Source organism: Seriola lalandi, unplaced genomic scaffold, assembly GCF_002814215.2.
Source record: "Seriola lalandi dorsalis isolate HSWRI2012SDOR001 ecotype SW California unplaced genomic scaffold, Sedor1 jcf7180002054676, whole genome shotgun sequence".
In the NCBI taxonomy this organism is placed as follows: Eukaryota; Metazoa; Chordata; class Actinopteri; order Carangiformes; family Carangidae; genus Seriola; species Seriola lalandi.
In genome coordinates, this window is record NW_019525229.1 from 351,665 (window position 1) to 368,972 (window position 17,308).

At 41.2% G+C, this 17,308-nt stretch overlaps 1 protein-coding gene across 1 annotated transcript; it reads right to left on the reverse strand.

The window, feature by feature from the left end:
* Window positions 1-100: 100 nt before the first annotated feature.
* Window positions 101-15,734, reverse strand: dok1b (docking protein 1b). Its single transcript, XM_023421738.2, has 5 exons — window positions 15,393-15,734; window positions 4,444-4,767; window positions 3,644-3,740; window positions 3,376-3,548; window positions 101-2,579 (listed from the first exon to the last, which is right to left on the reverse strand). Exons 1-5 carry the CDS (start codon window positions 15,447-15,449, stop codon window positions 1,173-1,175), a joined length of 2,058 nt encoding a protein of 685 aa, XP_023277506.1. The 5' UTR covers window positions 15,450-15,734; the 3' UTR covers window positions 101-1,172.
* Between the last annotated feature and the right edge of the window lie 1,574 nt (window positions 15,735-17,308).

Below are 17,308 nucleotides of genomic sequence, written 5' to 3' on the forward strand. Positions count from 1 at the left end.
TGTGTCTGATTGGGTCATGATGAGACAAACACACAGAGAGGAAGTAGTGATGCAGCATTTAGCAGAGTTCTCCTCTTTACAGATCCACTATTGAGAAATCTTTGTTTTGTTTTCTGAGCCATATTTATTATTAGTTATAATTACAGACAGCACAGCTGTTTGTGACACATACACACACATACAGTCTTGACACATTGAAGGGGATTGATTAGTTTGATATTTAGTTTATCTGTACATAGAGACAAAGGATTCAATAATATTATCTTGTGCAGGTAATTCAGTGGCCCCATGAGGACCTTGTGACCCTATAGCCCCTTCATGAGCCACGTATGTCTGTTTCCAAGACCCAGATGGGGTCTTTAAGTCCCACTTTTCATGCTTACATCAAAACAGTAGCAACAATGTTTTTCCATTTAGTGGATCCTAAAATGCAACCATGTTGCATATTAGTGTCCTGGGCTGAAAATGTATATCTCCCTGTTTTGCTTGGATAAAGATAATCAATCAGTCCAGAAAACATAAACAGAAAAATTCCAGTTTGTTTTGGTAAACTCCTAGAAACCAAAGATACTCCACACCAGTCAAACAATAACTCCTCATTGTCACATTGTCTCATATTGCAGAGAAACTGAAAAGCAGCAGTGCAAAGACATGTTTCCCAGTCACTTCATAAGCATGGCAGACTTTTAGAAAAGAGGAGCCAAGCCGCTCTCTCAGCTTGTTAAAGTGAAGCCTGTAGGCCCAGCTCCTTTTGGCAAATCCATACCGTTTCTGTGTGTGTGTGTGTGTGTGTGTTCAAGTGAAGTGCCTGGCTCCAACCACACTGTGGCTTGGTACACCAATTATGGGTTTGACCATGCAAACACTCACTCTCTCTTTCTCAAATCCACACACACACACACACACACACAGAGGGTGGCCCTACAATAGTTGCACAAAACTCAGTCATAATGTGGTTTTCTCATAGCTGTGAGCTAATCCACTCCAAATGAATCCACTGTCTCAAATAATTATTCCAGTCCACAGATGGAAAAGAGAAAATGTGTTCAGTCCTCACAAAAACTCCAAGAATAAAGGCGTCGACCAAAGGTTTGCTTATCAGCTTCATCTTTCTCTCCTCTTTTTAAAAAAGGCAGTAAACGTTTCATTCCAGTCCATGTAGAATTAAAACGTCAAATATCTCCCAAGTTGTCATAGATGATATCTGGTGATCTCAGCTGCTGGTGGTGTTGGCTATACCACAAATTAGTGGGCAGGGGCTTCTGTTTAGACACTTTGCTGTACAGCTCCCTCTCCTCTCCTTCTCCTCCTCCTCCACCCCAAATGTTGTTGTTGTTGTTCACATTACTGCCAGGACCTCCATGTTTCCCAGGGGGCAGTGGCACCGGCTCCTTCCGACCAAAAATGCCCCTGCCCGGTTTGGGAGCAGTAACCGGTTTGGGCCCCCTTGGAGCTGGAGGATACAGAGTGCCACGGATTGGTCCGAGCTGCGGAGGAGAGTGTCTGTGGGACTCCGCAGGCTTCCCGTGGGAAGGGGTGCTGTAATTCCCCTCCAGTCCTGACGGGGCCCCCACCTCCAAACGGGCCTCGTCGTAAATGGTCATCCCTAAACTAGCAGGCAAGCTTGTGCTTCCTTTGGCGCAACCCTCTGGTTCATCATATATGTGCTCTGGAGGAGGACCAGGAGGTGATGAAGCCCCCTCTGCTTGGCCTCCTGGGGGCCGCCTGTTATTGTTCACTCCTCTTCCTCCCCCTCTTCCTCCCCCTGCAGCCCCGTTGAGACTCAGAGCGCTTGTTTTCTGGTTCAGCTCCAGGCTGATCCGGTCGTACACATGCGAGTACAGGTCTGGTGGCTTCCTGTGATTGGTGCCTGCGTGGTGCTGATCCCCTTGGACACCACCTGTTGAGGACTCATCTCCTACTGGTCGGAGGCGTGGGGTGGGCACTGGAGGGCTGGATGGGTTGCTGGATTGGTTCTGGCCCTTGATGCTGTCCACCGGGTCGGAGTAGAGGCAGTCAGCGCTGTGCAGAGGCAGGCGGACCGAGTCAGCTGGTTCAGAATAAAGACCTGCTTGTTCATCAGCTGAGGAAAGACCTTTTGCTGATGCCTGCCCTCTTGGAGACCCTCCTCCTACCAAAACCGCCAACATGGCTGGTGGCTCTGGTAAACTCCTGCCTTTAAGTCCTCCTGCTGTTCCACCTGCTTGCCCTCTTCCTCCTCCTCCTCCTCCTCCTCCTCCTCCTCCTCCTCCTCCGTCTCCGCCCTCTCTCTTCCCAAGCACCCCATCAGCAGACCCCGGTTTGCTGCCGCCTGAATCGCCATCTGCCTCCCGACTGCTGCTGCTGCTGCTGTCACCACTTGCCGTCATGCCGCCAGGGTTGCGTATGTGCTGCAGCGACGCAGGGCAGTCGGCGTCGAAGTTGAAGGGGCAGCTGAGGTGGCGCTCCTCAACCAGAGCCTTCTGCGACTGGATGGCCTGGTCCACCAGCATGAAGATCTCGTTGCCTTGCTTGGTCTCAAAGGTGAAGTTGCCGGGGCCCGAGTCGCAGCGCCGACCCGCCTCGAAAGAAAACATCACCTGAAGAAAGACGCAAAGAAGGAAAAAGGAAATGGTTAGAAACGGAGTGAGGGACAAAATAAGGAAAAGTTAACAGTGCTGGATACGTGTCCAAGTCCGTGTGACTAAATAAATATATACAGAGGTGTCTGAAAGGCCAAAATGGGGCTGAAGTAATGGAAGCTAGTCGCAGAAGTTCCTCCACTCTTTCCCAGTCATCGCTCATTTATCATTTTTCTTGGCGTTAAAGAAACGCTTGCTTCTTTTTTCCACTGAACTTTTCAGTTTTGTCAGTGTATATATATATATATATATATGGAAATGGAAAGCAGTGAAGCAATACAATATATATATATTGTATTGCTTCACTGCTTTCCATTTCCGTTCATTTCAATTCTATACACATACACAGATGAAAGAAGTTATATCTTCTTGCCTGTGCATATGATCAAGTTAGTATCAGTCTTGACAAATGCATAAATAAACATCACATGTAGATAAACTCAACATCCTCTTTAAAGGTCATCAGTCATTTTTAGATCCTCGACTCAAGCTTTCAAGCAACAAAAAAACCACAGACTGTAAAACGAAATATCTCTGACACTGAGGCTCTGACCACACGCACGCACCATTATTAAAAAGTAATTTCTGCACTTCCTAAGTATCATCAACCGTTGCAGTCTGGGCTTAAATTTAACACACCGCACTTCCCCTGCCTGAATTTGTTTTCAGGTCTCATCAGTCATTTCTGATCCCTGAAGAAGAGACATTGTCATTTCCCATCAGCACAGGGTTTACCAGTGCATCAGACACCCACCCGGTCTCTCCCATATCTCCTCAGCAGCTTGTAGGGCCACACCAGGATATTCCTCTTGGTCTTTGGCTCCTTCAAGATCAAGACATCATTTTCAGCTTTCAGCCAGTAGTTGCCCACCAGTCCGCAGCGCTCCGACGCCTCAGTACGCTGAATGCTCACCCAGAACTCGTTCACTTGCAAGGGGAAGATAATCAAAATTATCTTCTGCACTGCAACATTTTCTTGAGATCTTAAAATGATGTAAGACTAGACTGTTCTGTGTCCTTACCTTCCTCTCTGGAGTAGTAGATGAGGTTTTCAGACATCTTCAGGTCCTGGGCTCCTCCATTTGAGTCTGCAGCAGTACAGCTGCTGCCACCCCCTCCCTTTGGACACAGACACACAGAGAAACTGACAATCAACCATCTGAGACAGAATCAGTATTAGTAGTAAATAATTTGTATTCTTCACATTACATGAAGGAGTTTGCTCCCTCCAGTATTACCACTAAAAGGACAGAGTAGACCCAAAGAGAGATAGTGAGTGAAATAAAGAGTTGTGTCTCTGTGCCACAGAGAGTGAAGCGGATGGAGTCCTCCTCCTGGAAACTCCCTCTGGCTTCCTCTCTGCAAATGTGTGTTATGTTCATGTGAATGTGTGTAAGTGCACGCAATAGAAGTTATGGCCTGCATTGAGACTCCAGGGACATGTGGGAAAATTTTTGAGGACAGATACACACATGCGAACACAGAGAATTAAACGTCAATCCCAGCTGAAAACTTAATTTAAAGCAGCAGTTCTTCAGTTTTTTTCTTACCAAAATAAGATTATTGTATTTCTTTGTTTCAATAGACAAAAAGACCACAGAGCAGAGAGAGTGAGAGCACGAAAAATACTTTGTAGATAGACCAAAAAACACACACACCCAATGAAACTTTGCACTTAAGAAACCTCAAACATCCACCCATGTTTTAGTCACTGAATCATAAAGCAAACACACTGTACACACTGTGGCATTGGCCACCGTGTTTGGTGTGACACACTATCCTCATACCTGAAAGTTTAAAGAGAGGAAAAGTGTGGAGATACCTGAAAAGCGATGTCACACATGATATCCATCCAGTCTTTGGTGGCGTTCTTCTCTGCAGCAAACACGTGGGTCTTGTCATTGGTTTCCACGCAGAACGCTGACATGTTGTCTTTGGGACAGCTCTCCGTCAGCGCCGGCAGGATGGAAATGCACTCAGACAAGCGTATGATCTTCTTGTCCAGCTTCCTGGTTTTCTCATTGGACCCGCTTCCCGTGCCTCCACCGACTCCGCCACCTCCGCCCGAAGGTGAGTCGTAGAATTCGAGGCGGGCGATGCCATTTTGGCTGGCGGGGTACAGGACAAACCAGTTCTTCTTCCATTTCTAACAGGGGAAAAATAAATAAATGTTACAATGGCTAACATTTTTCATACTAGTACAGAATATGTGTAATGTGAAAGGTGTCAGTTACCCTCATCTCTATGGAGCATTTTAGCATCTTTCAGCCTATTGTTTTGGTTTTACAGCCTACAGTCGTAATGTTGTGGTTCAGTGTCATTACTCATTTATGTGTTGCAGGCAGCTGCCCAAACAACACTGGTTCTCAACTAGCTGGTGAATTTAGCAGCTAAAGACACAGATTTTTCAGTTGGTGGAGACCAAAAGCGGAGCTAAAAGAAGGGTAAATACAGGTGGGCAGACACACAACTATGAATGAATGCTAATGTTGCACTGCATAATGTGTAAATAGGCAACAGGTTGACCCAATCAACTTTATAAGGTGATCATACTGATCAATATTTAACTTAGTTAAAACTTAATCCATTTTTTTCAGTTTGTGATATAGAAAAAAAATGCATGTAAGATATTATAATGTATGAAAATCTGTCTTTGTCAAAATGATTTTTTTAAGTTTTTAATTTTCAGATATCAAGAGCATAATCTGTAATGTTTTCCTATTTTTACTTCCTTTTGAACTTTTCTATCTTTTATTCTTATGTATTCATTTCTGTTGTGTGAATAGCAACAAGCATTTTTGTTCCACCTACAGATGTGTTAAGAGCCTGGAAACCAGCTCAATAAGTACATTTATGTTTATTCACTCCCACAGATCGGTCTGGCCCCCCGTCCTGTTCAGACAGATGTCCAGCTGTCCGGAGACAGGTCACAAACATTTATCTAAACTGGGCCGGGTTTGATATGATGACTGACAGAGCAGCGTCGCTGAGGCATTTTCATTAACAACCAAGATGGCTGGCGCTGATGTGGAGAGGTCAGTTAAACTACTACTCTGCGCTATGTCACGTTTCAATGCACTGATTGGTTATAGATCTATCCAATTGCGTCCAGAGCGATTTGGTCTGCGAGCGTTGATAACGGCCATTAGAAATCAAAAACGAGAGGTTTCACACCCATTTGCAAATGGTCACAATGGTATTTCTGAATTTAAACTAAAACTGAAAGTAGAAAAAACTGCGAGCGAAGGCTGGAAGAGGAGGACAGGAAAAAGAGGAGGCTGAAAACAGAAACATGAAACAGAAAATGTGATTCTCTACCCTGACATTTTGCATGTGGTTTGTCAGAGAGCAACAAGGAAAAGTTAAAATGTAGAGTTGGCCACAAATAATCAAATCTTGATGAGGAGAGAAAAGAAAATGGTAACGTTTGAAGTCAGCAGAAGATATGAGTCAAAACGATACTTCCGGGTCTTTCTCCTGCCTCTACTCTGCTGACTGAGGCTTCACGTAGGAGGCATGTGGTGATAAATCTACTGCAGTTTGACTCAGATCTGTTGCACACACCATCATTTCCTCTACATTCAATCAGCAGCAGCGGACCACGGTTACAGCATTAGTCACCTAGAAAAGAACCATTTCCCCTCAAAATCAAAACACGCACTGGTCTGGTTTTTACAATTTGATCCAAATAAGGGAAAGTTTAGTGCAACAACTAAACCTGGTACTCATCTGCACCCAAGACCAGACAGAACCACAAAATACACACCCCTGTGAGCAATTACAGATTATATTCGGGATTTTAAAGGTTAAATTCAAATGATCTGATTCAGATAAACCTGAATCACATACACCTCATTCTGTTAGATCACTGGTTTAGGATGTCGAACGCATCTCAAGGAGTTATTTTCAAGTAACCATATGTGTTGTTTGAGGTTTTGTGAATGAAAAAAATGGAGGTGAGATTTTTTTCTTTTAGGCGTCTGGTCCTTAACAGGTTAAAAATATGACCTGCTCCAAACTAGGTGATAGCAGTGAGGAGGAAGAGCTAACAATGAGCTCTTCCTCCTCAGGGAACAAACACGGACATGACCAAACAACATGACACACTATACTGAACAATAAGTCGCACAGCAAGTGTGTGTTAGACTCCAGATGTTCAGTGCTAACAATGGACATGATGACACACACGCCACATGTGAGACAATGTACAATCACTACAGAAACTAGTTTACATGTGATTATGGTAAAACTATATGAGACAAAAGAAGTGAACTTATTTGTTAAGTCCCCATCATCCCATGTACCATGTGGACATACGTGTGTGTGTGTGTGTGTGTGTTGTTTTGCTGCCCCACATCACAATGCCTCATCTCAGCTATATTTCTTCAGTGTGTGTGTGTTTTCCCCTACATTCAGTGAGCGGAGCAGAATCTGCCTGACGGTCAGAGAGCTGAGCCTGTGACAGGAAGGTCAGCAGTTTGAAAGTCCCTGAAGCAGCAGGGAAAATCCAGCTAACGGAAGAAGAACAACAACAACAACAACAACAACTACAGGTCCTCAAATGCTCCCTGATCAGTGAGCTTTTCTTTTTTGGTCCAGTCTGTCTGAAAGTGACCTACAAGCAGCTGATAGGATCTGTGTGTCCACTCTAAAATCAACGAACTGCAGCCCAATAGATATGAGACTTTTCAGGCTGATATCAGTATGGATATTTGTTGTCAACATATCTTCTGTGAAAAGGCCCCACAAACTTTACAATTAAGTATTGTAGTGTGATGGTGATTAAATTCTAACAGTTAACTTCACTCCAAATCCAATTCTTATAAATGGTATGAATAAATCTAACACAACAAACATATCTAAATCCTGAAATCCATAAACATACAGCCTATAAAAAGATGAGTTCCTATTTGCATATCTGCCAAAATAAACTGGCTGAACTGGACAGTTATGTCAGCCTGCCAATATATTGGTCAAGCTCTAACAGCAAACATCGGCCTTGTCAGTGTTAAAGGCGGCATTCAGATCTTTTACGTCAAGAATCAATAGGGGAATAAAGAAATACAGTTCTGTTGCTTCATCTATGAAAATCATTTTTTTGGAGCTGGTGCTGTGTTTTGTTTGTAAAATCTTAGTCTGCAGCTGTCAAATAAATGTAGCAGACTAAAAAGTGGAATATTTCCCTCTGAGCTGTAGAGCAGTAGAAGTAAAAACTAGCATTAAATAAAAATACTCAAGACACAAGAATTATCCCTATATGTACAGTACTTAAATGAATATATATTTTTACTTTCCACCGCTGATGAACTGGATGAACTCTAACAACACATTAGCTCACCACCATCATCCACAGCAAAAAACATGAGTCAAGTGATTCAATTTGAAGGTGTAATTACGGTATTTGCATGATGGGCCTGATATAACTGTAGCCATGGGGCATATATGCTGCACAATCATATATCTAACCCTCATTTGTTAATACACTGCAAAAGCTGTGTGATAATTTCTACACGTCACAGTAACTAGAAAAGCAGAAATGACATGAAAAGACTAGAACAGAAGCTCATCCATGCCTGACAGCCAGCTTCATCAATTTTAAACACACACCAACTGCCAGAAAGGACAGGAAATGCGTGGGCCTGTCATCACGCGGGATTTTTCTCTGCTGCCTTCTTCTGCGTCCAGGTGTGTCTCAGTATTTTGCGTGTTTGTACAGATGTGTACGTGCAACTGTTTGGATTGTTTTTAATATTCCCATGGTCCGTTCTGGACCATCTGTTGCTGTGCACAAGTGCATGCACGCATACATGCAGACTCTATTCAGTCAACAGAGTAACGTAATTGTGCAGTGTACACTTACAGGGTGTAAAGCACTAACCCCTGTTGCAATATGGTCCTTACGTGTGTGTGTGTGTGTGTGTGTGTGTGTGTGTGTGTGTGTGTGTGTGTGTGTTCCTGCATGTGAACCTGCTGCTCCATATAAGGCAAAAGACTGTTATCATACACTAATACAGAGTGGAAATTATGCAAAAAGGATCATGACAAGAGAGGGAGAGAAACTTCCTCACTGATGTCCTGCCTGTTCAGTCGGCAATGATACAAGTGCATGTGTGTGCGCTTGTGTTTCTCCTTTTCACTGCTAAAACAATACACAGCCTTCAGTGTCGCTGTCATATTGGACTATATGTGCATCTAAAAAAAAGACATTATTAAGGAAAGCAAAAAAGCTAAAAGAATGACAGACAGTTCAACATTGCTTTACATTCATTATGAGTTTTTTTTTTTTTTTTTTTAACAGCTTCTTAGTGACTTACTCTAAGTGTCCCACAAATGAATTTCCCAGTTGTGGGTTTAATAAAGTTAATGTAATCTAATTTGTCTAGTGTCAGACATTAAAGGCATTGACATCGGACTTGAGTGCCCTTGAGCAAGTGTAACACACTATGGCTCCCATGCATATTTTTTTATATACTTGGAAGTTTTATATAATGCCGAAGGAATGCAAATACAAGAAAATGACGTCCGTCTTGCATCATCCAGTAGGGTTTTGAAAAAACATTACAGGCCTTCAGGCTAGCTGCATTTGCTCTTCCTGCCTTTCAACACTGACGGTGACATAGTGGTGGTTTGACTTTCTTCTGAATTCATTTTCTACAAACAAAAATGGCGATACTGATTCTGTCATGTCTTCAAAGTTGTTTTGCTTTTCATACGATTGTCAGCATGTTCATTTGTTTATGCATTTACATCACATTTTCATTTTGCAATCATTTCTCGTCGTGTTATTTTGAGATATTGTTACGTATTTCAGAATAAGATTAAATTACCATAGAATTTGACTCCTCCCTTCGAGTTCATGCATTTGCTCAAATACGTAACCGTGCATTGACACGACACATGCACCATGACACTGCAGCAGGAGGCTGCTGTTGTAAGGACTTAAGTCATGATAGTACCTGTAACTTAAATATTATAATATTATAGCAATATGTATCTATGTGTTTGAATGCAGCATGTCTGACGGATGGACACACTTATCCACATTCATCGTCACTGCTCAAACACAGAATCCTCTCTGTCATGATGCTATTTAACTAAACCACTCAACCATGTTCCCACTGGCCACAGACAAACCTCAATGACACATGCAGGAGTAATATGTGTGATTATCTGTGCGTGCGTGCGTGCGTGCGTGCGTGCGTGCGTGCATGTGTATCCGAGCATGTCTGTTCTCATTAGTGTGTGTTAAAGGAAAACAGAGGGAATCTGTATGACCGTGTATGTGTGTGTAATGTGTATTTAAGCGGAGGAGAGAAGGAATGAGGGAGAAAAGTGGGCGTGTGAAAGAGAGAGAGAGAGAGAGAGGTAGACGGCTGCTTTGACCAAAGCTCTGCTGCTCTAACCTCCATCCTCTGCTGTGTCTACAAAATAAAACTTTCAAACATGTCAGGACTCCCAGCGAGGACAGCAGTAGAAAGCTAGTAGTAGAGTGGAGTAAAGTAAAATGTACACTTAGTAGTTTTTAGACTTTTTTTTGACTAACTGAAACCAATTAACCAAAACTGAGACTGAGCTTAAATATGAATGAAACAACTTTGAAACTACAGTAATGAGGCTTAAATTTACCAAGTCTATCAAAAGAAAAATCCACTTCATTTAACTTAATTTGAGATTATCATCTTTAAAAATATGCCACATTTTTTATACAATCAAAGTACTATTGTGCAGGTGTTGCACATACAGTGAGTGCGGATGTCCATGAGACTGGAACCTGTGTTACATTCTGAGTTTAACCCAAACTGCACACACAGTTAAAAACAACTAATATGTGATTACTGATGATTTGATTTTGATTGATTTCCCGATCATTTTATCATATTGAAAAAGTTTATTTTGTTTAACCAACAGTCTGAAACCCCACAGATACTCTGTTTAGAGGAGTGAAAAAACAACAAGCATTAACATCTGAGAAGCAGGAACCAGTGATTAGTTACCATTAATCATCATCAAATTTGTTGCCAACTCGTTTTCTGTTGATCAACTCATTTCAGCTCTACCTGGAACAAAGGCTAGAGAAAGTTGTTCTCATTGAACTAAAGAGCTTGATCTACTGTCCTTTATGTTAAAAATATAGATTGTAATGCATCTTAGTTATCTTTGAGTTTGAAGGATTAATTCACGCACATCATAGTTATCTGCATTTCCACATGCAAATAGTCAACACGTACTGTGTAGTGTTCACAGTACTGCTCACAACAGCTAGCACTCATAGATGTGGGTAAGCTTGTCAAGTCATCATACAGCAAAATGTAACCACTGTCTAAAAATAATTGCAATGGAGAAAGTCATGTCCAACTTGAGTAAAAAAAAAAAACATATGTTTGTTTCTTTTCTCGCTTGAATAATGGAAAATGGAAATCAGGCTTGATAAGAACAGGAAATGATAAGCAGTATAGGAAACACAATCAATAGAATCTAAATGATAACCAACAGTATTGAAATGTTCTAATGTCTGCACTGACTTAGAGGAGAGGGACCAACCCTGCACTGAGATCAGACAGACTCGCTTGTGAAAATATTAAATGCTTCATTATCCGTTGATCACGCAACAGCAGAAAATCACCCTATGGTCTATAAAGACATGCTCACAATAGGATCGATTGTTCTCTGTGTGCACCACTAGTCTTACTGTAAAACCGCCTCTGTTACAGCTTCAATTCTCCAGTTGACTTCTTTTTCTTTGTTTCTGTGGAATTATATCACCAACACCACAGAAACTTTACCCATGTATTCAGACCACAGCGACTATGTCGTCTTAACAGATCACATATTAGTGCAATTACAAGGAGATGGCAATTATTGTGAATAAAGTAATGTGCAAAGTTAGATTAACTAGTGACTCACATGAGGGGAAAAGGTCAATAATAAGTGGCTATGGACACAACACTACAACTGAAAATGAATGCTTGTTATTATAGTAATAGTATAATATTATAGTAGTATAATATCCAATATACCATTCTTCCTGGAAACACATCGACTGCAGAGTATATATAGAGAATTAGACACTTTCCTATGTAGTATCTTCTTCATAAATAGTGAGTTCTTCATATTACAAATGATGTGGTAGTTCTTTTCTCAGAAATATGACTTAGCATCTGAGACACTGTCTGTTTTGAAGAGATGAAAAGAAAAGAAGCTCTGACACCCAATCCCATTAATCCATTAGGCAATTATTAATTTAGACATGAAACACTGTGGTGTAAATCTAGCAGCCTCAGGGAGTGTAATACTACTTTATCCTGACACACCCCGTCTGGTTAAGTCCCGGCTGAAGGTGTCTTAAGTGCTGATGAGGGATCGTCTGCAGTACCTTCCCCACACAGAGCCAGTGAAAACATCAACACCTGGCTAGAGGCTTTTTGTTTCTGCAGGGTGCAGGTGAACTGTAAACTGCAGGTTCAAGCATCTTGCATCTGAATATGTGTGGCAGGCACGCACATGCACATACAGACAGATGTTTTTGCTCTAAATCTCGCACAATCTCTCTGCTGCACATGTTTTAGCCACAAGATGAAATCAAACGGTAGCTGCAGATGTCAAAACTAATTACACCAGCAGAAAGTGTAGGACTCTTTCTTCTAGCTTTATCACAGTATATCACCACGTTTAATGTTTTCTTAAACATCTCCACTGCAGTTTAGAAAGCAGCCCAGCATCCACATCAGCCCAAATATTTGTCATGCTTTACACATCAACAATGTTCAGATGTGATTGCGATTGAGACAGTCATGCTTTCGGATGTTGTGAATACCTTTGTAATGTAGTGTGCGTCAAAAATCGCAGGAGGAAGCAAATATGTTTTGGTCTGTGTCCTGCAGGAGTGTTTGAGAGGAGTCTGGGACACCTTGGTGAAACTGCTTCTAACTTTTCAACTTTCTCAGATTAAAGGGGCACCTCACCAGTTTGGCACATGAAGTTCAGTTTACGTGTGACGAGGAGAATCGCTCACTAACACTCTAACACGGCTCTGACTGTGTTTTTAGGACGGCATCATCAGGGTTGTCGTCATTTTCATTTTCAACAGAAAACCTGCGATAGAAAATTAACGCGTGGAGTTTGAGAGAAGTGGACATTTAGTCTGACCGAAGACGATGTGGAGTTGCATTATGGGAAATGTGGGATCCAGTGCTTTTTGACCCATACAAGGGGCAGTCAGGATGTCTCTCTCTGCTGCATAGACTTTAATCTATTTTTTAATTAATGACTATTTGCAATGAATATATTAGTGTGCAAACTGTGATTATAGTGTGATTACTTAGTGCAGATACAGGCTACGGCTGCATCTAATGGCTACTGTGGATGTTTGGGTTGCACTGGTTGCCTAAAGGTCTGAGATCTCTCACCTCTCTCTTCATTTCCTGTTACCACTCTGCTCATTATCACCATCATCTCCTAAATTCTTGCTTTTTTTTTAACTGACTTTAAAAAACAAAGGGATTCAGTTTATAGTGATATGAGATAAAATACTGCAAATCTGCACATTGTAGAAGCTGGAACATAGAAATGCTGGACAGTTTTAATCATTTTTCAAATTGTTGTCAGTTGATTTTTATGTCAATCACCTCATACAGTGTTTCCCAAACTGGGCTGAGAGCGTCCAAACAGGGGCATAAAAAAAAAAAGTTAACACAATTGATGATGAACTAAATTTAAACTAAATTTAATTTATTAATCATGTCAGCTCTCATAGAGATAGTTTAATAACTTCTTGTATGGACTGTAGACACAGATGCAGCTTGGTGGTTTACTTCTTCACAGCCTGTTGTAATAACTCTGTAATGGCCAGTACTTGACATGTTGTAAAACAGCAGCTACAAACAGAAACAGAATCCTTGGTCGGATGTTGCTGCTGCGCTCTTGAGTCACATTTTCCGAACATGCACATGGGAACGAGTTTAATGTGTGAATGTGTATGTCCACTGACAGCGCTAACGATTGCATAATTCACCATGCTAACCTCACACCAGTTTCAACACTACAGATCAGCCAACACTCAGCTTCCTGTTCTATTCATTTTCTACTCTGATATGTTTTCATCCACGTCTGGGCGCCTTTATTTCCCTTGTGCAAAGATAACGTTATTTTTACAAATGTGGAGGTTTTGTTTGTTCTTTTTCTAATGTAAACAGTTTATAAAAGGCATTGAAAGTGGGTTTTGGGAGTATGAATATCTATTGTGGAGTGGTGATTTCAGGGCAGGAAGTAGGGCCAGAAAGTTTTGTTGGTCGATGTCATATGACCAGATAGAGGCGGAGAGACAAAGACCCCCTTTACAAATCTGAAGGAGTAAATGAGTTCTTATTGCGCTGTGCTCTGAAACTAAAGGCAAGGTTGCATGGAGGCTAAGGACTGACATAAAACACACACACAGGTGTTATCACTGTCATCTACCAGTGTCCAGTCCTGCCCATGTGATAAATACACTCAAATGAGTGATCACATAGAGTCAGAGATGACATAAAGGTGGCTTGTTGACAGCGTTTGCAATGATGAAAAGTAGCATATGCAGCTGAGATGAAGTGGAAACATGTCTGTCACCTATGTGAAAGATCTGTCTCAACTTTCCAGCTCTACGAGTCTCTGCTGGTCTGATTTTGCAGCCTTTTGTTGTGTTTGTTATGGAAAGTCATCTCGCAACAGTGATAAAAATATTACAGCTTTCATCATGCAGCTCTGTTAGCTACTCTGATGAAGTGAAGTGTCACTAGCTCACACACACACAATCAACAATCACTCTCAAACCATTTACTCTCAAAAAACGCTTTAGTCCACTTTGGTTTTGAATTTTTTTTTACATATACTGAAGTTTACCAGCTCACCAGGGTTTTACCAGCTCATGAGCACATTCACATGCACACTCACTAACACACACACACACACACACACACACATACAGAAGCACTACAGGTTTACTCCAAACCACCACATCAAAACAAGGGCAGATCAGTGAAACACTCCGATAACTTCCTCTCATTACATCTACATCTACATTAAGTTTTCCTTTGAAGACACTTGGCATAGTGACTGGTCTGTAATTGCACCAATATGTGCTCTATTTAATTGTTGTGAGTGACGTTAAATGCTCTTCTCTGGCTTACAACTGGGAGTAGGAGATTGTTCGTGACTTCAATATGTTTTCAACACTTAATGTGACACTTCCATCTCTCTGAATAAAACATTTCATAAAATACCTACGGATAATACTATTATGGGGATTTGTATCTTTACCTAAACTGACATTAACATGTTTAATTTGTCTCATATGGTACTTAAACATTTCTATAATGTTACTGATGATACGCTTTAATTCTGCCACCTTGTACATCACTTTTACACTTTACTACAAGGATTTAAACAGTTTATGATGGACATCAGTGACTTTTAAATGACTTTATGTACTTGCTGTAGATAGTTTCCTGTAGTAGTTCTCTAATTCTCCTACAGAGAGCTTTTGTATGTCTGAGACCTATTTTAACTAGTTTTTATTGACCTTACAGAGCTTCGTGGAATATTTCAGTTCCTCGTATACTACTGGTTTAAGAAATTGCTGTTATAATTCTATGATGTCTTATAGTTTTACTTTTATAACTATAGCATCCACAAAACATTTATTATGGAGTCACTGACTACAGTTATTTTTTGTAAGGGTCATTTCTGTCAACGCCACAACCGTAACACCAAAATATCAGTTTTTTTCCCTGGACTTACCTTTCCAAACTTTTGATGCTGCACATAAAGTTGTCCCTCCTTGACGTGGGTGTCCATGCCCACAAACACTCCAGGGTCCCCCGTCCTCCAGAAAGGCGAAATTTGGTTTGAACTTGACAGAAGAAAATCTCTTCTTTGAGGGGTTTATTTTTCCTCTATCCCCAAACAACTTCCCCTTCTCTCACTTCCGCTCCCCAGCCGTTAAAATGCGTTCACGGTGACGATGGCGGACAGTTAACGGTGTCATGGTGGAAATAAAACAGGTCCAAACAGCAGCTGGGTGGTCCCGACAAAGTTAAATAATGTCTAAATGTAGTCGGCGGGACGCCTATCTGTCGCTTCTCACTCCTCCTGTAGGGCTGGACCGGTGCAAAGTCACAATTCATACATAACATGAAGCTTCCGGTTACAGCTTTCCACAATAAAGGCCTCATTAACCAATATCAGTTTAGGTGCAAAGCTCAGCAGTGCTTCACATGTGTGTACTTACTCTAACTGGTAAGAAAAATGACATGGACACTAAATTAAAGTTAAAGAATATATATTAATAGAATTAGTGAAGGCCAACTTAACCCATGGTGCCCCAGTGGAAAAAAAACTTAACTGTGTGTCCTTAATGATATCTGTTTTAGACACAGTCTTTGCATTACATGTTAGTATTAGTAATTAATAGACATAATTATTTTGTTGTATTAGTTATATTTTAACTCACAGGTACCTTAAAGCCCCTGCCATTTCAGTTTACATTGTACTTTTAGCAGATAAAGTGTAAAATGTATTGCCAAACCTATTTACAGTTAATCAAATTACCACAAAAACCTGAAACCTTTGGGGCCCTTGAGGGTCTGAGGCCCTGGGCCAGTTCCCCATGTTGCCTTGTTGGACATCCAGCCTTGCAGATGCCCAAATAACCAACTGTGCATAGTAGGCAACCCCAAATCCCAAATAGAGGCCCTCCCCTGATAAAGGTCCAGGCTCAGTGGGATTAAATTTGAGGGTTAGGGTGGTATTGATCTAAAAAGACACCCTAAAATGCCTATTGGAAGGTAAATTATCAGGAAATCATATTTCTTTTACTTTTCAGTGTTCTAAAGTAAAAATACATAACATCAAATTAAGGATGGATATTTTGTAAAAGAAAGATATTGATATAATGTGGCCTATTATGTACTTTTATTTTGATATGAGTACATCTGTTATTGTAGTAACTGTACGGAGCTTGATGCAGCTCAGTCGCTGCAGGAGAAGTGAGCAGCGCGTGGTGAGCGCACCGAACCGCTCCTCTCCTCCCACCTCCTCACTCTTGTATAACTTCTCTGATGGTTTCACCTCTGACACACGCACTTTAGTAAAATATATGCTTAATATATGGACGGAACAACAGGTGATGATTACAGTATATTGGTAGTCTAAATAAACTGTAGGTCTTTACAGCAGGACTCAAAACTTCGTAGAAGAGTGTTATAATTCTTTATGTCAACAGATTTCTGTGAACTCACTATTTGTAGTTCTATATAGGCCCACTTCAACTACAAAAATACTTTTGAGTTGCCAAGGAATGATAGTATTTTGTAAGCAGCCTGTGTTGGCAAGAGAAGCTGGCCCCCAAATTAATGTGTTGCAGATGCCTCCTGCTGGCAGTTCACCTAAAAATGTTGTTCCTGTTTTCAGCCCAGAACCCGATGGTGCTAGATCTCTTAACAGCGTTGTCCTTGACAGTGAGTATGGATTTTTAGACAATGAGACAAGACTCACAATGGGTTTGTAATTGGCCACAACACTAAAAATGTCTGTTCTTGTCCTGATATTAATTTTTGTCACATGATAGCATCATAAAAAAAACATTGGTGACTAACATACAATTGTGGAAAGTAACTTGGTGCATTTACTCAAGTACTGTTCACTTGTGCAGTTTA